Source organism: Xyrauchen texanus, chromosome 34, assembly GCF_025860055.1.
Source record: "Xyrauchen texanus isolate HMW12.3.18 chromosome 34, RBS_HiC_50CHRs, whole genome shotgun sequence".
NCBI lineage: Eukaryota > Metazoa > Chordata > Actinopteri > Cypriniformes > Catostomidae > Xyrauchen > Xyrauchen texanus.
In genome coordinates, this window is record NC_068309.1 from 4,479,360 (window position 1) to 4,504,225 (window position 24,866).

At 41.6% G+C, this 24,866-nt stretch overlaps 1 protein-coding gene across 2 annotated transcripts in view; it reads left to right on the plus strand.

Annotated features, from left to right (window-relative positions):
• The window catches only part of LOC127627893 (probable helicase senataxin), a 37,981-nt gene extending 13,665 nt beyond the window's left edge, over positions 1-24,316 (plus strand). For both annotated transcript variants that reach the window (XM_052104493.1, XM_052104494.1), the window contains exons 9-25: positions 37-3,267; positions 4,760-4,856; positions 5,248-5,421; positions 7,451-7,674; positions 8,026-8,178; positions 8,268-8,424; positions 12,071-12,172; positions 12,263-12,375; positions 12,489-12,560; positions 12,644-12,793; positions 15,109-15,216; positions 15,446-15,618; positions 18,177-18,257; positions 18,351-18,506; positions 21,031-21,126; positions 21,413-21,500; positions 21,607-24,316. In XM_052104493.1, coding sequence (XP_051960453.1) covers positions 37-3,267; positions 4,760-4,856; positions 5,248-5,421; positions 7,451-7,674; positions 8,026-8,178; positions 8,268-8,424; positions 12,071-12,172; positions 12,263-12,375; positions 12,489-12,560; positions 12,644-12,793; positions 15,109-15,216; positions 15,446-15,618; positions 18,177-18,257; positions 18,351-18,506; positions 21,031-21,126; positions 21,413-21,500; positions 21,607-22,392 — 5,961 coding nt within the window. In that variant the 3' untranslated portion in view covers positions 22,393-24,316. The remainder of the gene's footprint in view (positions 1-36; positions 3,268-4,759; positions 4,857-5,247; positions 5,422-7,450; positions 7,675-8,025; positions 8,179-8,267; positions 8,425-12,070; positions 12,173-12,262; positions 12,376-12,488; positions 12,561-12,643; positions 12,794-15,108; positions 15,217-15,445; positions 15,619-18,176; positions 18,258-18,350; positions 18,507-21,030; positions 21,127-21,412; positions 21,501-21,606) is intronic.
• The last annotated feature ends 550 nt before the right edge of the window (positions 24,317-24,866 follow it).

Sequence of the window (24,866 nt, forward strand, 5' to 3'; positions counted from 1 at the left end):
TTTGTTAGACAATTCTGCTTCTCTACACCTTTGTAGGAGTCTGGCTCATCGTACTTCAGTGGTATTTGCAACTATGTGATCTATGAGGACATGCAATCTCTGGTCAATGTGCTTGATTCTGAGATGGGACAGAGCATGCGTGTATACGGCAGCACTTTTCTGTGGTTCATTCCATTTGTCCGTTCCATAATGGAACTTCCGGAGCTGAACGCCTCCTATATTAGTGAGGTCATCCACTACCTTTGTGATAAGATACGAGATAATCGAACCATGCTAACTGGACAGACAAATTTATATGACAAAGTGACAGAGTTTTTCACCCGCATCCTCATTCAAATCATTGAGTTGCATTCTAGTAAAGGACGTATGGGAATACTCTCTCAATGTGCCCCCAAGTGGGTGGAAGTGATTGTCATGTGTACGGTTCTATCTGATGAACAATGGAATGCTGTACCTCCAGACAGGATGGGTGGAATTCACAGAGTCAGTTCAACTTCAAACTCCCTAGGTGTGGTAGGGCAACTACCTGCATCTGGAGGTGGCACTGGTGCCATAATTCTAGGCTGCATGATGCTGATTCGACAACTGCTGAAGGAAAGGATTCGGACCGGATCTGACCCCCATTCTACCCATTTTCTGAATTTGCTTAACAAGCAGCTACGTGGAGTTCCAAACAAACGATGGAGCCTGACATCTTCTGAATCTTCTGAGCTTCAGCAATGTTTAGTAAGAGTGGTCCGGTCATTCCCAGAACGATCCAGTTCTCCTGCTTTATTTCTTGCCCCATCCACAAATGTAGTACCTCCAAATGCTGTTATTTCCAAAAATTCAATTTCATCACCACATCAGAAACATGGACACCAGGAGGCAGGTCCAAGCAGAGCAGGACATGGGTCTGCTTTGATCAAAGAGGAGCCACTTTGGGATTATGTAAAGGATAAGGATTTGCGTGGTTTTCAGGACATCATAAAAGCTAAAAAGGAACCTACTGACCCAGTGCAGATTTCAGAAATGATACCTGATGTTAAGTTTGCGCATATTAAATCAGAATTGGGGAACGTGTCTAGAAGTTCTTGTTCTTACTTTAAGGAGGAATATAATTTTAAAGCTGAGGATGATGATGGTTATGATGACGAGCCCCTTGATATCAGACGAAACCGCTTGATGAAATCCCACAAGCTTAAATCTAGTGATTCTGAAGTGGATGGTATTGATGTGCAATTGCATAGCAGGACCACTGGAACCTCAAAGGGAATCCTAGAATCCAGTACCTTTATCTCTGATAACAAAGTTTCTGAAAATGATGAAAGACCATCAAAGGAGATCCTGAGTTCTTGTAATAAAATATTTCCAGTTAAGAATGAATTTCTAGAAGATCCAGACTCTCATGAGAGTCCTGTGCGAGACTACAATGATCTCAGTGATTCGGATGTTGATCCATCGGTCTTTACGAACAAGCTCACATTAGACCATACACTTGAACAAGGGCTGGAGCCTGCTCCTAATGACTTCTCTCCCTCGTGGAGTACAGGGATCCAACTAGTTCCAGATGAGAACATTGAGAGGGCCTGTCGTCAAGCAGAAGATAAGATCAGACAACAGCAGCAACCACAAGAGCCAGCTGTTTCCTGTGCACTGTCATCATCCAAAGCAGCCTGTATTGCAGAAAACTTTGAATTAATTAAACCTAAGCCTCCACCAGACACAAGCCAGAAACGAAATCAGTCTGATAAGAGAGACATTTTGCAGTTTAAAAAGCTATTAATTATTGAGGCCCTTGGTCAAGAAATCAGGCACAACCTCCGGAAACGACGCTCTTTATCTCAGGATAACAGTCCTCCAACCGCTTCTACTTCATCGACTCTGCCATCTCACTCCATGTCCTCCAGCTCAGTTTCTTCTCCTACTTCTGCCTCCACGTCGCGTGGCGTGCCTGCCATTGTTCCACCAAAGAAGGTTTGTGAAGCTGTAGAGCCAAAATCAACAGCGGAGCATTTGGGATTGAAAAAGAAGGAAAGAAGAGCTTTTGATCTTCCTCAGCATTCCCTGGATAGTGTTGCTAAATTGCGGTGCCATGGCCAGAACGTGCAATTGGAGCCAAAACCAAAGAGAAGCCGAGTGTGTCACACCAATAAGACATCTCCACAGAAATGTATGGGAAAGGGCAACAAGAAACTTTTGGCATCTCAAGACATGCAGTTTTTCAGGCAAAGTCGTGAGAAGCATCAGAGGCCAACAACTTTATCCCCCACAACAATGGCTCCCCAACAGACAAGGAGCCCCCAGCCAGGTGAAATACACCTGTCGAAACCTACAGTTGCAGCCAAAGAGGATTGTACATTCTTTCCCTGTCCTCCGCCAGATCCTGACCCTCAGCAAGATAATGAAAAGGCTGCAACCAGAATAAAAAACAACACTAGTGAAAACATTGAGGCTAGAGGGGATGGGGTTGGAAATGGTAGTATGGAGTCCAAAAACGTTGAGTTTACTGATGTCGGGGTCAACACCGAAGGGGGAACAAATGCAAAAGAGGAGTTTGATGTTGATTGGATGTTCCTCACTCAGACTGGAGCCTCAGATATGGAACTATGCTCCCATTTGGATCAATTTGAGGAAGAAAATGAAGCACCGTTTCTTACCCAGAGAGATCCTGTTGACCGGGACCTTGATCCAGTTAGTGAGTCAGATACCCCAGGGCAGCCAATATCAGTTGCACATAAGCCTCTGCAGACTCCTCACACCCCACATTCAGATGCCATACATAATGATTTGTTCCTGAAGCCTGGTATATCACCTATGTCTCAGAAAAAGGCCAAACCTTCCACCACAAAAATATACACTCCCAGCTCCCGCAGTGAGTCACTTGTCCGAGAAATGGAGAAAGGAGCCAAGCCTCCTCTTGCACCAAATGTTGTAAAACCGAAGGTTTTCCGTTCCCCTTCAGCAATTGTACCCACAAAAACAATTCCTACTTTACCTTCTCCACAATTGCCACAGCCATTCCCTTCTAAACAAATATATCATAGACCTGAAACTCCAGTTCACAAACCAGTGCCCGTGAGAGATACAAGCCCAGAGTTTGACCTTTCAGTCTTGACCCAAGCAATACTTAAGTGGGAATATAGGATGCTTAAGAACTACAAAACATTTGGGAGTCCAGATGACCTGTGCTCACTGCCATTGAAGGAAGTCCCATTGACATTCCCTAGCTACCTAGAGTACTTTAACACCTTGTACCCTCTGCTGCTAATTAACTCATTTGAAGAGGTGTGTATACAACTTTTTTCTGTAACTCTTAAAGGAATGGTTCACCCAAAAATGAAAATTCTCTAATTTTTCACTTACCTTGATGCCATCCCAGATGTGTATGACTGTCTTTCTTCAGAACACAAATTAAGATTTTTAAGATTCAACTTTATTGTCATTGTGCAGAGTACAGGTACAGAGCCAATGAAATGCAGTTGTTTTCGCATATCCCAACCAAGCTGGGGTCAGAGCACAGGGTCAGCCATGAAACAGCACCCCTGGAGCAGATAGGGTCAAGGGCCTTGCTCAAGGGCCCAACAGTGGTATCTTGGCGGTGCTGGGGCATGAACCTTTCGGTCAGTAACCCAGAGCCTTAACTGCTGAGCTACCACTAGCCCTTCTCTGTCTCTGTCAGGTCCTTATAATGGGTGTACACAGGTGCCAGCATTTTGACTGTCCAAAAGTCACATTTAGGCAGCATTAAAGTAATCCTTGCAACTCCAGTCGATCAATTTCTCAAATTCACAAAGTTTGTGTAAAAAAATAATGAAAACGTTATTAACTTTTTAAAAGCAACTCCTGGCAGCAGCTGATGCATAGCATGATGTAAGCACATCTGCGAGTTAACATGAGAATTCGGAAGCGCCGCTTCTTTACAACAGAAGAACGTATGTCATGCAAGAGTTCAGCCATTTCAAACCGCATCAGAGACCTGGATGTAAGTGCTGATTTAAGGTTTAAAAACGTTTTAATTATCGACTTGTTTCTTACATAAACCTATTGATTCGCTTCAGAAGACATTCATCGATTGACTGGAGTCGTGTGGATTACTTTTATGCTGCTTAAATGTGACTTTTGGACCGTCAAAGTGCTGGCATCAGAGTACATCCATTTTAAGGACCTGACCGAGTTCTATCGTCTAAAAATCGTAATTTGTGTTCTGGGGGGGCCTGGGTAGTTCAGCGAGTATTGACGCTGACTATCACCACTGGAGTCGCGAGTTCGACTCCAGTCAGGTTTCTTGAGCAACCAAATTGTCCCGGTTGCTAAGGAGGGTAGAGTCACGTGGGGTGACCTTGTGCTCTCTATAATGTGTGGTTCTCTCTCTCTCGGTGGGGCACGTGGCGAGTTGTGCGTGGATGCCGCGGAGAATAGCGTGGGCCTCCACACGCACTATGTCTCCGCTGTAATGCACCCAACAAGCCCCATGATGAGATGTGCGGATTGACGTCTCAGACGCAGAGGCAACTGAGATTCATCCCCGCCACCCGGATTGAGGCGAGTCACTACACCACCATGAGGACTCGGAGCGCATTGGGAATTGGGCATTCCAAATTGGCAAGATCTGGAATGTCATCAGGCTAAGTGAAAGAGAGGACTTTCATTTTTGGGTGAACTATTCCTTCAAGTCTTTGGATGTAATTGAGGACTGTTTTATACCGATGTTTTCCCCTATCCTTTTGCATAGCATTCTGTTTTTTATTTTAATTTAGTTCATTTAACTTTTCAATAGATGGCTAGCGAATGGCTCAAGGAGGGGAGAGTCAGTCTATTTCTTAATGTCCAGGGTGTTGAGTACAGAAATTGCACAGCTAGCGCCAGCTTCATGGGTAAGTCCAGCCTTGATGGGCTGTAAGACAGATCATCTGAAGTTCAGTTATAGTGATCTGTGATTGGTACAACTTGTCAGTTATACACTATGACTTGGCCTGTGTTTTTAGCCATCGTGAAAATGAGTAGAAAGGACTTTTTCAGATGATTATAGATTGCAGCATTGAAGGGATGTTCAACCACTTAAGTACTTGATTGGCATATCTCTGTAGAATTCCTTAAGGTTAAAAAAAGGATCTATCACCTAAAGGTGTAATCTGTAAAACAAAATGGCTCAAACAATAGTAACATGTTAGGATTATATGACCGTAGCGGCAATTACAGGCTATTTGGTAAATCACTTTGGACCCATATTAAGTGTCTACCCTTTCACAATGTTTCTATTTGTAGTGGACCTTAATCCAGACCGTGAAAAGAAACGACATTACCCAAAAGAGGATGACCTTGTGCTGCTTTATCTGCTGGAGAACACTGGGGAATATGCAAATGATGAATCTGATGTCAATGAATCACAATCTTATTTTGGTTATGTGTCCCGGTCCAGTGTTTCCAACAGAGGACCAGGTCTGTAAAAAAGGGGGTGTAAATAATTTTGGAAGTTCCAGAATGGCTGAAATTGCTTACTGCACCGTCCATTTTCAAATTCAAATGAGCTTTAATGGCATGACCGTATACAATGTTGCCAAAGCATTGAGTAATAGACATATTACAAACATAAAAAACATGTGTATATACAATAAATGATTATAATACAATAAAATGCACATAAATTACAAGGCAAAATACTGAAAGCAATGAGAAAGGGAGGGTAAAAAGTACATTTAAAATAGCAGTTTCAATAGAGCCATAATGTCATATGATGAGGGGTCAGTCTCCCTCCCTCAGATGATAGGACACGTACTGCGCTGCCAGCTGAACACACTCTACTTTCTCTCCCATAAAGTACAAGAGTTTGTCTAAATCATTTATGTCCTGGAATACAGGTAGAATGAGCTATTTGTGTATAGTGTGTGTTTCTAATGGACTCGTTTACTGCAGCTCGTCATTCGTGACTCCATTGCAGTTTGAACACAGTCTGTCCTCTCTGGGTCTCCAGTTCTGTCTTTGTCGACCCGTCTCTACGGACATACTGTGCTCACTCAGACGATACTTTGACAGTAGCTTTCTTTGATATGGATCAAATGTGGTACCAATTTATAATCAGTCTTGATTCTGTGGAAGTAGCTTAATTTGTGTACTTCTGTGACTTTGTGCTGCCAATCATGAATGTATTCTTCCAGAGTCTGTTCAGTTTTGCCAGTCTGAACTGGATGGATTAATTTAGTTGATATTTTTCCACTAAACCGTGCATAGGGTCACTCTCTGGGTGTCCTGCACGGTGTGTAAAGGCACAGTGATGGTAGTTATCTGGAGGTGTGTCTGACAAATGGAACCGATCTTAGCTGCTCTCTTCTGGATTCCGGTGAGGAGAGGGAACCGGACAAGTTCTGCTCTACAAACCAGACTTGGAGCATTTCTGTGAATTCACGGGAAGTTTTTGCCGAATTCTAGGTGGAAATTTTCAACAGGGTTCATGTTGAACCCAGGCCAAGAGAGTCCTGCTCAAACAGGCCTGATAGAACATGCCACAGAAGCTAGTATTGGAAAAATATGGTCACTTATTTTAAACCCTTTAAAATGAAGCCCTTTTTGAATTTCTATTTGGGGCCCAAGATTTCAAAGCCATATAGAAGTATAGGTTTGATAATTGCGGTTGGAGACTTTCGAGCCACATTTCAATGGGGGGGTTGAATTTAAAATGTTCTAATACTATAATATGTCCTACAGGCTTTGTCAGTCAAATATTTTATTGCCAAATCAAATTGTCCTGAAGTAGAGATTGTCCTGAAGTACATTTACATTTGACATTTATGCATTTGGCAGACGCTTTTATCCAAAGCGACTTACAGGGACAATCCCCGGAGCAACCTGGATTTAAGTGCCTTGCTCAAGGACACAATGGTGGTGGCTGTGGGGTTTGAACCAGTGTCCTTCTGATTACCAGATTACAGTTATGTGCATTAGACCACTACACCTACCACCACTCCAGAAGTAGAGATTGTAATGGATTGATGGATTGTTCCCCTGATTGTAAAAATATTTAATGCTCAATGCGTTTGTTTGGGGTCCACCATCTTCCAAAGCAAGATGACTTTTGAAGGGTTGTGGCCCATTCATACATATATTAAATTGAGTTGGGCTGAGGCTGCAGCCTTGACTAACTCACTTGGTCTGAGTGAAATAGTTGACTCTTTAGTCAATAGTCTTAACACAGGATTTATTGTCTTTGCACATGTTTTTTATGATATCAAGTCTTTCCTCTTCCACTCTGGATGAGATTAAAAAGGCCTTCGATTCTGTTTGGCATAACAGACATTTACTTGAAGTCAATGAAGCAGCCAAATATTTTGCCATGTTTTGTTTGCTGAACATATTTCTGTATAAGCGAGTGAAGTGTGTAGATATTAGTTGTTCTCTGTTTAGGCATGAGTCCAATTTGACATTTGATTTAGTGTCTTGTGTTTTCTCTCTCTCAAATCCATATTTTCCTCAGGTTCTCACTCCATCCTAAACCTGACTATCCAGACACGTGGAAACGTATCTTTGGTGAATTCCAAGATTGTGCACTGCAAAGTTATTGGATCTTTGATCAGCACATTCCGGGAGTTCCGTGCACTGTGTTTGCTGCGAAATGGACCGATGTTGCGTCCTTTTCTTGCTCCACATTTGCCAAAGTTCACACACACTAGGGATTACTTGCAGGAACGGGATCCACCAGTGAGTTTGGGAATGTATGCTTTACATAGAAAGAAACCGTTTACTGTAATGTCAGCTATGGTAAGTTTTCAATGTATGCCGACTGGTGCAACCCTGAGAATGCAACGCATATAGAACAAATTTTGGAATGCATAAACGCATTAACTCAAGCTTTCATCGCTAGAAGCATCGACGGGATGGCTTAAGTAGAGGGTTTCGGAATTTACCTAAATGCGACTCTAGGCTACCATTCTCATTCGTATTTGTTCAGGTCTTGATTTTCTTGTTGGGATGCATGTCTAAACCCTTTGCATGTCTAAACCCTTTTTTCGGTACTATGTATTCTGTTGTAATGTTCTTTCTGCATTTTAGGGTTACAACGAAAACCAGGCCAGAGCAATAGCTTGTGCTCTTGCCATGATAAAGAGACCAAAGATGACCCCAGAGTTTCTGATCATTCATGGTCCTCCAGGAACTGGGAAGAGTAAAACCATTGTCGGCCTTCTGTTTAAGCTGTTGTCTTCGGTCAGTGTTTGTTGTAAACACAACTGCCAAGATGCATTTTTTTTTTTCTTCCTATTTTGCAGTGTTTTGTTTTGTGGTTATTTTAATAGGGGAGTAATGGTGTTGCTCCAGAGGGAAACCTTCCCTCCAAGACTCGGCGGACACGCGTTCTGCTCTGTGCTCCCTCTAATACTGCCATCGACAGTCTGATGAAGAAAGTCATTGTCATCTTTAAAGAGAAATGCCGTGATATCAAAAGTCCGCAAGGTACAGAACTTGCACACACATCCTTTTATTTTTTTTTATTGATTATGTGTATGAGAGAGAGAGAATTTAGAATCACATTATATTATTTACAACCCTTCCTCCTGAACATTAACCCCCCAACAGAAACCCCATTGGTCAAATGTAGTTGACAAAGATAGACAGACAATAAAACAGTAGGAAATATTTAGAAATGCATAACAAAGTGTACAACACACACACACATTTTAAAACACGTCTCCCTCCCCGAGAGCCCTCCAAAAAGGCCAAATAGCTGCCCCACTTCTTGATGAACATATCCATGTTGCATAGTCTTCTATATGACCACTCTTCCAAAGCCACTACCTTGTTGTTTTGAAAATAATCTGAAATTAGTCCATTTTTTGTACCGTCACTACCGGGTGTCTATAAACTACCTTAATGTACTCCCAAACCCGTATATTTCCAAAATCTTAATCCTTCTACCATATCAAACTCCTTTTCGGCGTCAAGTGAGATGGCAGCGACCGGAGTCTGATCAGTCGCCACTGACCACATGATATTGATGAAACGCCTAATGTTATCAGAAGAGCTGCGGCCCCAAATAAACCCCACATGATCTATATGTAGAAAACATGTCTTAACTTAATCGGGAGCCAAAATTTGACAATTTTACATCATGCTGGATCAGGGAAATTGGACAGTAACTCTTACATTCGCTTGGATCTTTGTCCTTTTCAAGAATCGGACTGATCCGGGCTTGTGTCATGGTTGGAGGAAGCTTTCCATTCTTTAATGATTCCATATAAACTTCTAACAAATGTGGAGCCATTTCTGTAGCATAAGATCTAAAACTCTGTGGCAAAGCCATCTGGCCCTGGAGCCTTGCCTGTAGGCAAGGCCTTAATTACCCCGTCTAGCTCCAAGTTTACCTCAGAATTGAAATTATTATTTTGTTTTGCTCAGTCGTCAGTTTAGGGAGTTCTAGTGAATCCACAAAGTTTCTAATATCTTCATCAGTAGACGAAGACGTGGAACTATAAAGATGGAACTCTTTAAAGGGATTATTAAGATCAATGGCTGGGTTAAATATTTCACTGAGGGAGTGGGAGAAAAAGACTCTCTCTGCTTTATATATTTAGCCAAAGCTTCCCTGCTTTATCCCCCGACTCAAAGTAAGACCGTTTCGCCCTGAATAACCAAAACTCCACTTTCCGCGACAATAGCGTTATACCTGTATTTCAATCAAGTCAATTCTCTAAGGCCATTAGATGACATTCGGCACTTCAGCTCTGCCTTTGCACTTTTAATATTCCCTTCCAATGCCACGTTCTCGTGCTTTGGATTTTTTGGTGAATTGGCATACTGTATGATCCGGCCCCTAAGAAACACCTTAAGTGCCTCCCAAGCCACGCCCACAGAGGATACTGAGGACCAATTGGTCTCCATATAAACATTGATTTCAGTCTTAAACATTTGTTGGAAATCAGGATTTTGCAAAAGGGATACATTAAAGCGCCAACTATATGATTTCTTTTTCTCCGTATATGGCAACATCTCTAAACTTACCAGGGTGTGATCTGAGACTAGGATGTTTCCAAATGAGCAATCCACAACAGATGAAATTAGGGGCTTGGTTATCAAAAAGAAAAAGAAAAAAATATCTATTCTAGAATAAATCTTATGAACCGATGAGAAAAATTTAAAGTTCCTACCAGATAGGTTAAATAGTCGCCAGATATCAGCAAGACCAAGATTTTTACACATCCTGTGAAGCGTCACTGTTGCTCTTTGGGGCTTGGACACTTTTGCTTCACTATGATCAAGGACCGAGTTCATCAATAGATTAAAGTCTCCTCCCAATATTATATTATGAGGGGTGCCAGCGCCTTGCAACATCCCTTCAAGGCCTATATCTATTCAAATTATCTTTTTCCTCCTATGATCAGTATGTATTGAATGAGTCAAATTCACTCGGAGGCTGCGTTTAAAAAAAAAAAAACACCATGACTTGGACTGTCAACTTTATAAAAGACGTCCTCTTTGTGAGCATGTATAAATTTTGCGATCATCCATAGTGTCCATTCTCAATCTGGCCAGGAACTTCAGTTTAAATGCGACCTTCTGTCAATGCAAAAGTTTATTGGAAAAGTGTCATGCCACAAAACAAACTCCAGCCACTGGGCGGAGCCAACGCAAAAAGAAACAAAAATGGCGCCCAGCTTCCTTAGACAGTTGAGTTATGTACAGCGAGTCTGTCCACTCACATAAGAAACACCCAATGATTTACTCACCCATAGATTCTATGAAGGCCAGTGCTTGCTTGGGGCATAAAAATACTTTGCGACCGTCCTTTGTGTCTACTCTCGATCGGAATCATCAGCGCAAAAGCGATATTCAGTTGATGTGTTTCTTACATTCCTTGAACCGATTGTTTTTCTCTCTGGTCGAATTCACAAAGTCCGGGAAAAAGAAAATATTGTGATTCTTCCAAGAAAGTTTTCCTTTTGCTCCTCGCCTGGTGCATTACGAGATATTTATCGGATGATCTCAGAAATTTTGCCAGAATTGATCGGGGCCTGTCTCCCTCAGCAGATCCACGAGCAGGGACTTCCAGCTTATGGCCTGTTATGTCGAACAGACTCTGGAAGAGCTCGTCCAGGAATTTTACCATATCTCTGCCTTCATGCTCAGGAATTCCTACAATCCATGTATTGTTCCTAATATTGAGATCTTCCAATTTTTCCAAAATGTATTCAAAATCTGTTTTGGACACTGGCGGATTAGCGGATAATTCTCCTTCCGATGACTCCAGATAATCGATTCTCAACATCTGCCACTCTTGTGACCAACTTCCATCGTCGTAATACAGCGAGATCCTTCAAGTCAGCAACAACAGGCTCGCAGGCCTGTCAGAGGTTTCATCTTGAGCACGTAAGCGTCTTTTTTCTCTCTCCCAATTTGGCATGCCCCCCCCAAAAAAGTGTAGTGATTCACCTCAATCCGGGTGGTGGAGGACAAATCCCAGTAGCCTCCGCGTCTGGAAAGTCATCCCGCGCATCTTATCACGTGGTTTGTTGAGCACGTTGCCACTGAGACATCCACCGTGGCATCCACGCCAACTCCTCACACGCCTCACCGAGAACTAACCACATTATAGCTACCACGAGGAGGTTACTCCATGTGATTCTACCCTCCCTAGCAACTGGGACAATTTGGTTGCTTAGTGGTCCTGACTGGAGTCACTCAGTATGCCCTGGGATTCGAATTAACGAACTCCAGGGGTGGTAGCCAGCGTCTTTTACATTGGGGACCTGGGTTGGGGACCTGGGTAGCTCGGTGGTAATGTCTTTTTAATTTCTCCAGAGTCTGAGGATTGTGACTTTTGCCATGCTTGCCTCAAAGAGCAAATATGTAACTGGGTGTATCGAATATCACCGGATTATAACATAAAATAATTAAACTAGCAAAGTGCGCAGAGCTCGTGGCTCACACGTCTTCTTGCATGGCATCACATGACCTCCCCCCCTCTGCACGCACATTCTTAACTGACAGAAGCAAGCATGCATTACATGTTCACAAGTCACAACATCACCGTATTAACATGCCCTTACCTTTGTCTCTGCAAAACACACTAACACATGCTGGGCCTTAAACCATTTGTGTTTAGGTAATTGTGGTGACATAAACCTGGTAAGGTTAGGAAGTGAGAGAACCATCTCAAACTCTCTGAAACACTTCAGCCTCGACCACCAGACTAAAGTTAGAGCAGGTAAGATATAAATGCATGGCCCAACACAAGATTTTCTCCTTCAGTTCACTTTTGAATTCAAAGTGTATAAGTTGTGGTGTATGTTTACAGAGCGATTCCAGCAGACTGTAGAAGCTGATCTACAAAGGCAGAAGGAGCAACTGGACCAGAGCATTGAAAATCTCTCCCAACGCTGCGCAAAGGCCAAAAAGGATTCCGCTGAGGTAATGTATCCTACACACACACACACACACACACACACACACACACAGGGGGCAATGGAGAACCAAGGGGTCTTCAAGTGATGTGTATATTAATCACTCTTATTGGTTGACAGTTCAAGACATTGATAGAGGAAAAGTTGCAGCTTCTAAAGGAGAGAGAAGGACTGAGTCGAAAGATTAAAGCGGTACTGTAAACAATCACATTTGTTAAACATGGTTCACAGTAGTCATTGTGGTAATATTAATAGACATCTCTGTCTCCTCTCAGTATCGTGCTAAGAGACAGGAAACTCAGGCCGTTGTGCTGCAGAATGCTCATGTGATCTGCTGCACGCTCAGCACCAGTGGAAGTATCGTTCTTGAGAACGCGTTCCGTCGACATGGACGTGAACCCTTCAGCTGCATCATCATCGATGAGGTGCTAAAATGATCCCTTGCTTATTTATGGTTTCATGGAAAGTTTTGTTTTCATTGTTTCTGTTTTGGTTTTTGCTTTTGAGCAATAAAACCAGAATTTCTTTTAATTAGTTTGGCAGATATGAGCTGATTTAACATTTTTGGGCATGGCACATTTTATCTAAATGGACTATATCTTCTGAACACGTAGTCCAATTTGAGTGAAGTTTGGTATGCATTAGCAACCGAACATTCTGAGGATGCTTACAAAATTTTGCGGTATTTCGCCAATAGGTGGCGCTATAACTAAAATGCTTGTAACTGCAAACGTTTGATCGAGGAAATTAAAATTTGGTGTAGTGATTCTTTGGTACGAGTGTTGACATATCATAAAATATCAAGGCACCAATCAATAAACATTACATTAAACTGCCCATCTAATTTCATCTGACAATAATTTCAATTGTGAAAAGACATGAAGTTCATCAAGAAATGTAATCAAGTCAAACGATTTAGCTTGCATGTTGGAAACCGTATAGGCTATAATTAAATTCACGATTCCTCCTGATTCTTTCAGATCTGTTGTTCACGTGTTTTGCCATATTGACACATTGACAACATTTTCACCATTTTGAGTTTTCTAAAAAAAAAAGCTACAAATACTTATCGAAATCCTCCTTGGTCTTTTGTCCAATTTGCATGAAATTTGTTATGTATCATCTAGAAACCCTTATGACAAATTTGACAAAAAAAAAAAAAAAACAGAACTATCCATTTAGTAGTTTTAATCCAGTTGAAGTCAGAAGTTTACATACACCTCAGCCAAATACATTTAAACTCAATTTTCACAATTCTTGTCATTTTAATTGGAGAAATGTGAGAAATCACTATTTTAAGAATGTGAAATGTCAGAATAATAGTGGAGAGAATGATTTCTTACTTTCATCACGTTCCCAGTGGGTCAGAAGTTTACATACACTTTGTTAGTATTTGGTAGCATTGCCTTTAAATTGTTTAACTTTGTTCAAATGTTTTGGGTTTCCTTCCACAAGCTTCTCACAATAAGTTGCTGGAATTTTGGCCAGGTTTGTTGGCCTCCTTGCTCGCACATGCTTTTTCAGTTCTGCCCACTAATCTGATTGAGGTCAGGGCTTTGTGATGGGCACTCAAATACCTTGACTTTGTTGTCCTTAAGCCATTTTGCCACAACTTTTGGAGGTATGTTTGGGGTCATTGTCCATTTGGAAGACCCATTTGATATGTTGCTTCAATATATCCACTTAACTTTCCTTTCTCATGATGTCATCCATTTTGTGAAGTGCACCAGAGCACCCCCAAAACATGATGCTGCCACCCTTATGCTTCACGGTTTGGATGGCGTTCTTCAGCTTGCAAGCCTCACCCTTTTTCCTCCAAACATAACGATGGTAAAGTAAGATCTTTGTCCCCATGTGCACTTGCAAACTGTAGTCTGGCTTTGTTGCAGTTTTGGAGCAGTGGCTTCATCCTTGCTTGGCAGCCTTTCAGGTGATGTCGATATAGGACTCGTTTTACTGTGGATATAGATACTCGTCTACCTGTTTCCTCCAGCATCTTCACAAGGTCCTTTACTGTTGTTCTGGAATTGATTTGCACTTTTCACCCCACCCTACTTTCATCTTTACAAGACCGAATGAGTCTCCTTCCTGAGCGGTATGATGGCTGAGTGGTCCCATGGTGTTTATACTAGTGTACTATTGTTTGTACACACGAACGGGGTACCTTCAGGAGTTTGGAAATGGCTCCCAAGGATGAACCAGACTTGTGGAGGTCCACAATAGTTTTTTTCTGAAGTCTTGGCTGATTTCTTTAGATTTGTTTTTCCTTTGATGGCAAGCAAAGAGGCACAGAGTTTGTAGGTAGGCCTTAAAATACATCCACATGTGCGCCTCCAATTCAGCTCACCACCTATCCTATTAGCACACCTGCTAATTGTCTAAATGCTTGACATCAATTTCTGGAATTTTCCAAACTCCTTAAAGGCACAATTAACTTTGTGCATGTAAACTTCTGACCCACTAGAATTGTGATATAGCCTATTAAATGTGAAGCAATCTGTCTGTAAACAATTGTCGGGAAAATTACTCATGTCATGTAGATGATAGCCAAAACTATAGTTTGCTAATATTAAATGTGGACTGGTTAAAAATGAGTTTTAATGACTTCAACTAAGTCCATGTGAACTTCTGACTTCAACTGTGCATTTATGGATATGAAGATTTATATAATTGGTTAACACAATGCTTATGAAGATTAATGGTTCTGCATGTCACTATCTGTCTTTTTGCACATTTGTAGGCTAGTCAGGCGAAAGAAACGGAGACGTTGATCCCAATGTTATACCGATGCCCTACCGTAATCCTTGTTGGTGATATCAATCAGCTTCCACCAACGGTTGTCTCCAAGGTAAACCAGCAAAGTAGCCCTGGAGATTTTTGTGTGAAAAATGGGTAGAAATGATTTTCAATTTACATGTAGTGTTTTTCTCCATTGACAGTGAAGGAACAGTTCTATACTTGAAGGAAGAACATTTACTTCTAAATGACAGTTGTGGTGTGTGATGTTTCTTTAGTTTTAGTTTTTTTTCTAAAGAGGAAGAAATCTTTGTGGCTCTGAATTTTGTGTGTTTGAACAGAAAGCAAAGGAGTTTGGCTATGACCAGTCTCTTATGGCGAGGTTATGTAAAAGCCTTCAGTCGAACCCTCAACCCTCTCCCATCCTCTTCCTCAATGTGCAGTACCGCATGCACCCGGACATCTGCGAATTCCCTTCAAAGTACATCTACAACAATGCGCTGAAGACTGACCCGTAAGTACATGCACAAAGCTATTAGATGAACAAGTGTTTACAGTTTTGTTATTTTGGAGGGGAAGATGGACCCCTTGCCATATTTGTATCACAATGTGTAGGCAGGGGCAGTGCAGGCCGTATGAACAGGAGGAGCGGACTTTGACCCAGTCAGAGTTAAGACTCCTCGGGTTAATGAGGGGACTATGCGAGTGGTGCGTGCTCAACGTTGAGCTGCCACGCAAACTAGAAAATAGGGGCTGTGAATTCCTGACTTAAAGAAATGAACTTTGACAACCAAAAGCAGACTTTTTGCATTCCCGTCGTATTCCGGTTTGTTCACACAAAACTGAACATTTCCGTTAATGTTACAACTTCTCATTCCAGGATATTGTCAGGGCTTATTTACCTGCCTTTCCCAATGGGACCGGTTCACAAGGCTGTATGTGTGAATGCGACAAATCTATTGAATTTTAGCATTTATTTTTATAGTTGAGTTTTTTTTTTTGTTTTTCTACTCTGGAAAAATATTTTTTTGGTCTCTGGTGTGTAAATGGGTCCAAGTCTTTCACCAAAAATCTGTGGTGAATATTTGCTCCTGGTTTGGAAAAAGCATTAACTCTAACACAACACCAAAGCAGACAAAATGGACTATACATGAGCAGTATTAGCAGAAAGTCACTTAACATGGGTTCAATGCATTGGGTAGATTTTATTTGGGAACACCAGCCTGATGTGTTTGTTTGCCATGATGTCCCGATCTGATCTCGAACTTTTGCTTACTTTGGGGGTTTGGACCAAACAACTGAACACTCACATTATTTGGGCTGGAACCCCTTTGGTGGTACTCTCATCGATGATGCAAGCATACCAAAGTCCCCAAAGTTTCATTTGACTGCTGCAGATGCGTTGCAAGAGATGCAATGGATACATGCTGCTGTACAAAAGCACATTTTTTTTTTTGAGACCAGCAGTTATTGAAAGTGCATTAAATTAAACTGCCTGGCCAATAAAAAAATCCCAGTTTGGATTTAAATAAGCAGATGCTTAAGAGTCTATGAGACTCTTAAGAGATCATTATTGCAGTAATTAATGTTTCCGCTGGCAACAGTTCTTTTAACCCTAACTGATGCAATGTGCAGCTTCTCATATCTTAAACAACCATGTCGGAAGACGTATCCCGTGGTCGTGGAAAAGATGTTACTGGGTTTCAGAAGGGGCAAAGAAAACAACTAAGGAGATTTCTGAAATCACTGGAATTGGGTAAAGAACTGTCCAACACATTATTAAAACATGGACTGATAGTGGTGAACCGTCAGCTTCACTAAAGGATTGTGGTCAGGAAAAATCTTGAATGATCGTTATGGTGAACACTTTAAGTCACACTGTAAAAAATCGACAGTAGAACTCACGGCTATGTTTAATAGTGAACGTAAGCGCATTTTCACTCGCACATTGTGACGAGAACTTACATGATTGGGACTAAACAGCTGTGTGGTAACTTGTTAATGGGGCTAATCGGAAAAAACGACTTAAATTTGCTAGTGAGCGTTAAGATTGGACTGTGGAGCGATGGAAAAGGTCATATGGTCGGAGTCCAGATTTACCCGATTCCAAAGCGATGAGCGTGTCAGGGTAAGAAGGGAAGCACATGAAGCGATGCACCCATCATGCATCGTGCCCACTGTACAAGCCTCTGGAGGTCAGCTGACAACCTGAATGTACTGAATGTTTTTTTTTTTTCCTTTCCTGACGGGATGGGCATATTCCAGAATGACAATGCCAAGATTCATTGTGCTCAAATTGTGAGTGGTTCAGGGAGCATTAGTAGTCATTTTCACCACAGAGTCCTGACCTTACCCCCATTGAAAGTCTTTGGGATGTGCTGGAGAAGACTTTATGGAGTGGTTCGACTCTCCCATCATCAATACAAGATCTCAGACAAGAATAAATCCAACTCTGGATGGAAATAAATGTTGTGACGTTGCATAAGGTTGTTGAAACAATGCCATGACAAATGGTAAAGCTAAAGGCGGTCCAATTTAAATATTCGAGTATGCAACTTTTTTTCTTCTCTCGGGCCAGGCAGTGTATAAATGTGACTGGGAGCATGCAAATGTGTGGTTCACTTATGCAAATTGGTCCGGCGAACTCTGGTGCAGTTCACTGGTGTGCATCTGATTTCAGAAAACCACTTTCACACCAACCGAACGCACCAAACTCTGACGACAAATGACCAAATAGGGGGTCGTGCACCGGATGTGTTTGGTGGATGTGATGTCGGCATGTTCTACAACTGGCAACAATTTTTTGTTGGCAGTGCCCAGCTTTGACTCCGGAGGCTGTTTACATTTTTACAACTCGTATTCTTCAGGTTCAAAAACATTAACTTGTGTGTATGAAGACTAGATTCACAACTTTGGACTGCTACCAGCATCGAATCGACACGTCCTGTGTGCGATTTCTATCTGTGCCTTGTTCTACTGGCGCCATGGCACTTCTCATACTGTGTGTGACTTGCTTAAGTTGGTGAAATGTGGTTTTCTGATTGGTTCATGCATGTGTTATTTGTCCCTTAGTGAGACGGCTGGAAAACGCTGGCACTTAAAACCCTACAGAGTGTTCGACGTGACTGATGGACGAGAGAATAAAGAGAGAGAGTAAGAGATGGAGGGATGTGGGTTGGGTGGTGGTACTTTACTGCCTTTTGTGTCCAAAACACTTAACTTGCTGTGTTTGTCTCCATTTATCAGTTCATTTATTAACCTCAAAGAGGTGAAGCTGGTAGTGCTGCTGCTGAAACTTCTGGTTGAGAAGTCTGTGCGGGTGGGTGTCATCACGCCCTACAATGCCCAGAAACAACGGATACTGGATGCCATCGGGGAGTCTGGCATCGATAAGCACCTTCAGTGAGTCTTTTTGTTTGTGCATTTATTTTTTGCATGCATGCATAATTTCAAATTTTCAATTAACAACCATAATTAAGGTTCAAAATCATTGAAATGTAATCACTACCACCCCTGATATTATTGGTTACATTTATATTTTTCCCACTTACACAACCACGGTTATGTCAGAAGAAAAGTAGTTTCAAAGTCAGCGATCAATGATCAAATTAAATTCCCACCCAATATTATTTAATGCAAAATATAAAATATAAGAAATGTCACGTTAGCAGTTATTTTATACTACTCTCACTATTGAAATACAAGACAGATGTACTCCTTTTCTATTCCTGGACACTTCCCTTTTGTCTATCTGAAGAACAGAAGTGTCTGGTAACATTTCCTGTATGTTCTGCTGAGGTAGATGTGGAGCATATATGGAGCAAAGCGTATGATTTAGATGTCTCCTTCAGAATAGAGACATTTTTTGAAAAAACAGGAAACCGTTTGTCTGTTGTCAGGGTCCAGGTTTTACCATTGGCAGATTGGTTAAACATGTTAATGTGGTTATTATTTTTTTTTAAATTACAATATAGTAAAATACGTTTTAATAGGCCTCATTCACAAAACATGAGCAGAATTTTTGTCGTGTGTGTGTGTGTGTGTGTGTGTGTGAGTGTGTGTGAGTGTGTGTGAGTGTGTGTGAGTGTGTGTGAGTGTGCGTGAGTGTGCGTGAGTGTGCGTGCGTGCGTGCAGCAGGGGGCCCCAAACTTCCCTATCCTGAGCCACATCAACCAGCTCTGACTGGGGGACCCCGAGCGTTCCCAGGCCAGTGTGGAGATGTAATCTCTCCACCTAATCCTGGGTCTTCCCGAGGCCTCCTCCCAGCTGGACGTGCCTGAAACACCTCCCTAGGGAGGCGCCAGGGGCATCCTTACCAGATGCCCAAACCACCTCAACTGACTCCTTTCGACGCAAAGGAGCAGCGGCTCTACTCCGAGCTCCTCACGGATGACTGAGCTCCTCACCCTATCTCTAAGGGAGAAGCCCGCCACCCTTCTGAGGAAGCCCATTTCGGCCACTTGTACTCGCGACCTAGTTCTTTCGGTCGTGACCCAGCCTTCATGACCATAGGGGAGGGTAGGAACAAAAATTGACCGGTAGATCGAGAGCTTTGCCTTCTGGCTCAGCTCTCTTTTCGTGACAACGGTGCGATAGAGCGAGTGCAATACTGCCCCCACTGCCCCGATTCAACGCCCAACCTCCCGCTCCATTGTCCCCTCACTCGAGAACAAGACCCCGAGGTACTTGAACTCCTTCACTTGGGGGCAATACCTCCTTCCCTACCCGGAGTACGCACTCCATCGGTTTCCTGCATTACATGGTGTCCCGATTAATTAATCGCATATACAATTATTTGCTGAGAAAGCCCCTCATATAACAATAATTCCATATATAATTATGAAATAATTATACATAGTTATCTTTAAATATTTACAAATGATTTGTCAATTAGTTCGGGATTTATTATGAGGGCCCGTCAATCTACACCTGCGTCAGACATCTCTGGTGTGTTGCGTCATAAACACACATTTTTAGGACACTGTGTCAAGTTAAATATAGTTTAATACTTACAACACATCTTGAGATCTCTTAGTTTGGATTTGCGCTCCAAGTGTTTTGAATGCAAGAACGTAACGCATGTTTGTGTTGTTCTGCTGCTCAAGTGTGTTTTTCTTCACTAGATAAACTGTGTGTTGCTCATACAGCTGAAATTTCACTTACAGCCCCCTGGAGTAAACAGGTGGTACTACAAGGTACTTGCATTTCTCAGGAATCTTCCATATCAGTGCGGGGATTGCGATTTAATTGCGTAAATTTTTTTTAACTGCGTTATTTTTAGTCAAATGAATCGCACTGATTTAACACGTTAAATCGACAGCCCTAATAATTTGTTAACATTTAATTACATTTTATAGACTGTAAATTATATATTAAATGTAAGCAGAGTGACGTCACCACCGCGTATTACATATCAACAGGTTAAACGATGAAGTTGAAGTGATGCAGACGGGTTGCTTCAATGGAAATGTATATGTGGCAGGGTGGAGGGTGGGGCCGGGTCGTGATTTATACGCACCTGGTCCCTTATCAGGCTAATTAAGCCTCCAAGAGGGATAAAGGCCGATTGCGGGTGGTGGTGCGGGAGAGAGAGATCGTTTACAGACATGTCCGTCATGTGTGTGTTTGTCTTTTGTTTAAGTTTAACATTTAAAACTATTATTTATATTGCCAAGCTGGTTCTCGCCTCCTCCTTTCCATTGAACTGCGTTACAGTATACCATCGATAAACGACTTCGGAGCTCATGGTCAGTCTTAAAGGTTTATAAGTTGCATTGAAAATCAATTTGTCTATGGAAGAAATGAATCCGATTTTTAATTCCTGAACCTGACTATTGTGCTCTATACCCGCGTATCCGGGCATGTATTTACCATTAAATAGAATTTTATTACCAGTTGAATAATGTGCATAATTGTGTGCTTATAGGGTGGAAGTGGATACTGTCGATGGCTTTCTGGGCAGAGAAATGGACTGCATCATTATGTCTTGTGTGAGCACCAGCAGTGAAATGGGTTCCATTGAGTAAGTGCACATTGACTCGTTATTTAAACCTGTGTGGCCGAGGTTGGTACTGCATGCTAATTGTTAGCTAGCAAGCTAATTTTTGCAAATGTGTTGCCCCTTAAGGAGGAAATAAAATTAGGCTAAAAAAAATTTAGAGAATTTTTGGGAGAGGAAAAAAAAATCGTAGGACATGGGTTCAGGAAGGCACTAGACACCCCCCCACACAAAAAAAGTAATTAACCTAAATTTTCTTCACAGTGCAGGTCTTCCGTTTTTAAATGTTGCTATATTTCCAACTTTTAAGGTTTGTCGGAAATCGGCAGAGGATGAATGTGACCATTACGAGAGCCAAATTTAGTCTCTTCATACTGGGACATCTACGCACACTCCGGGTAATGTACTCTCTTATGACTCGACTCGCCACAAGGGGTGCTGTTGTTTACTTGCAGAAACTTGTAAGATCTTAACGTTTGAATTAAATTTAACCTGTTTATGCAGCAACAGCGCGATTGGGGAGCGTTGATCGAGGACGCCTGGAAACGTGGAACTATAATCAAGACACTGGAGCGAGATTTCCAAAGCGACGCTAGAAAGATCCTTAAACCAGCTGAGCTGTCCCGCAGTCTCTCTCATCCACCTATTCGCAAACCAAGCACTGTGACATCACCTGTCACGCATGGCCCAATGGAAACCGCTCAAGCCTCCACATCACGTAACCACCGCAAGGTTGAGCAACGTCTGAGCAGGTCTTCTTCTATGGCCAGCGCTCAGCCTCAACTGCCAATGCCACGGATGATACCTTTGGACTGCCCTAGAGGCCCTCAAACGACTGACAGACCCACTGACCCCCGCTTTGCAGAGCGTCAGCCAATCAGAGAACAGAGACTGGACAGAGAGGGGCAGGGCTTATCAGCGTCACACCATCTGACACACAGAGCCACTTCGTATGATAGGGACTCTCGAAATGGAGACTGGGGCTCTCGAAATGGAGACTGGGGCTCTCGAAATGGAGACTGGGGCTCTCGAAATGGAGACTGGGGCTCTCGAAATGGAGACTGGGGCTCTCGAAATAGAGACTGTGACTCTCGAAATAGAGACTGTGACTCTCGAAATAGAGACTGTGACTCTCGAAATGGCGACTGGGGCTCTCGAAATGGCGACTGGGGCTCTCGAAATAGCGACTGGGGCTCTCGAAATAGCGACTGGGACTCTCGAAATAGGGACTGGGACTCTCGAAATACCTCCCGGTTTTCCCGATACCCTTCAAAACACTGCAGGAGATAACTGAATGATCCCTGTTTTTATTTGTCATTAAAGTTTCACAGAAATGCATTAAGAGAGATTTTCTTTCTCCAATGTCGTCCTCTTTCAAATGTTTTGTGAGCTCAATATGCACAAAGCGTCCGTATTAAAAGTCTCTCTCAGGCAATGGTTTAAGAGATGCTTTTTGATCTTTGATATGTCTTGTAATTTGCTGCTATAAGTATGAAATGGATATTAAATTATGTTCATGATGTTTTTTGCCCAAATAATATGCACATAGACAATCAAAAGAAAAAAATGCGATTGCCCTTTCATACCGTTGAACCTGCTCAAAAATAACAATTTAGTGGTTTTTGATTCTCTATTGTTTTTCACTTATTTGAATGTAACATTTTACAAGGTTTATTGCCGGGAAGAACTTGTGTGTAAATGCATCTGTGCATGAATGCAGTGGTGTTTGTGTTTCACTGGTGGTTTTAGACTGACTGTTTAACATGCAGAATGAGGCGAATAGTCCTTTTCTGTTGAACATTGCTTATTTTTGAGAAGGATGACTGTTTGAATCATATTTTCAGCATTGATTTGATCACCATTAAGGAGAAGTCCAAATACAGATTCAAGTTACATTTACATTTTACAAAAAATGTCATTTTGAGTTGTAAAAATTGTACAGTTAAGTTTAAAATGCATTTGCCAGATGCCTGGAGACAAAAAATGGACTCACTCTATGGGTGTTTTGAGTTTTATATTTGTGACCATTTTACAAATGTGTGTAAAGAGGCTTTAGTTTTGTATGCTCTTTTTGTATGTGAAATGATGCTCCCTTGTAGAGCAGTGTCGGGAAATAAAACAACTTTTTTTTGTAATTTTATATATTAGGAATCGCATACATGATTTGGATGATCTGTTGGTGATTTTTCATCAATTAAAAAAAATTGGTACTTTGTGATCAGCTGCATGCCACTGATTAATAATGTATAGTCAGGACATTAATAATGTGAAAAATTACTATTAAATGTGAAGAAAAAAAAAAAGAAGAAAAAATGACAAGCTTTGCAGATCCTTGTCATTCTAGCTGTCAGTTTGTCCAGAAACTCAGGTGACCTTTGACCCCACACTTCCTGTAGCACTTCCCATAGATGTGACTGTCTTGTCGGGCACTTCTTACACACCTTACAGTCTAGCTGATCCCACAAAAGCTCAATGGGGTTTAGATCCGTAACACTCTTTTCCAATTATCTGTTGTCCAATGTCTGTGTTTCTTTGTCTACTCTAACCTTTTTGATTTTCTGTTTCAAAAGTGTATTTTTCTTTGCAGTTCTTCTCTTTACTGTTGTACATGAAACTGGTGTTTAGCGGGTAGAATTCAATGAAGCTGTCAGCGGAGGACATGTGAGGCGTCTATTTCTCAAACTAGAGACTCTGATGTACTTATCCTCTTGTTTAGTTGCACATCTGGTCCTCCACATCTCTTTCTGTCCTTGTTAGAGCCAGTTGTGCTTTATCTTTGAAGACTGTAGTTACACCTTTGTATGAAATCTTCAGTTTTTGGCAATTTCAAGCACTGTATCGCCTTCATTCCTCAAAACTATGATTGACTGAGTTTCTAGAGAAGTTTCTTTTTTGGCCTAATATTGACCTTAAGACATGTCAGTCTATTGCACACTGTGGCAACTCAAAAACAAACACAAAGACAATGTTGAGCTTCATTTAACGAACCAAACAGCTTTCAGCTGTGTTTGATATAATGGCGAGTGATTTTCTAGCACCAAATGATCAATTTATCATGATTACTCAAGGATAAGGTGTTGGAGTGATGCTGCTGTCTAGATTTGATCAAAAATGACTTTTTTCAAATAGTGATGGTGCTGTTTACATCAGTTATGTCCTGAATATACTTGTGATCAGTTGAATGCCACTTTGGTGAATTAAAGAACCAATTTCCTTCCGAAACAGTAAAATCTGAACATTATTACAAACTTTTGGCCAACAGTATGTATTGCCACAGTAATATCATGGTATTATTTGAAGTTTCTTTTTAGTCATTTAGTACTTTTACCATCTGATACATCACTGTAACCTGCTACTGCCACAGTATTTTAATGTAAAGGTAATTTATCTTTCTAGCCCATCATTTCGGAGTCCTGGCTTTGAGCGTGTTAACACACTTATTATTTGAGATGTGAAGTTGTTTAAATTGATGATTTTAGTCGATTTAGGGTTTACTGCATTGACTTCGCACAAAATGTTAGTAAATATTTGATCACACTAAAATCTTGTTAGCACACATATTGTTTGTCTTGTGGCTATACGTTTAAAACAGTGAGTATTTTAACATTTACAGATTGGCCCCATTCACTTCCATTGTAAGTGCCTCACTGGAAAAAGAAAAGGATGGACGAGTCAAAATACCCGACAAGAAAAGCGTGAATTTTCATTGTGAGGCGGTTTTACTTGATGATAAGTAAATGGCTGTATAAAAGTTGTAACTTCAG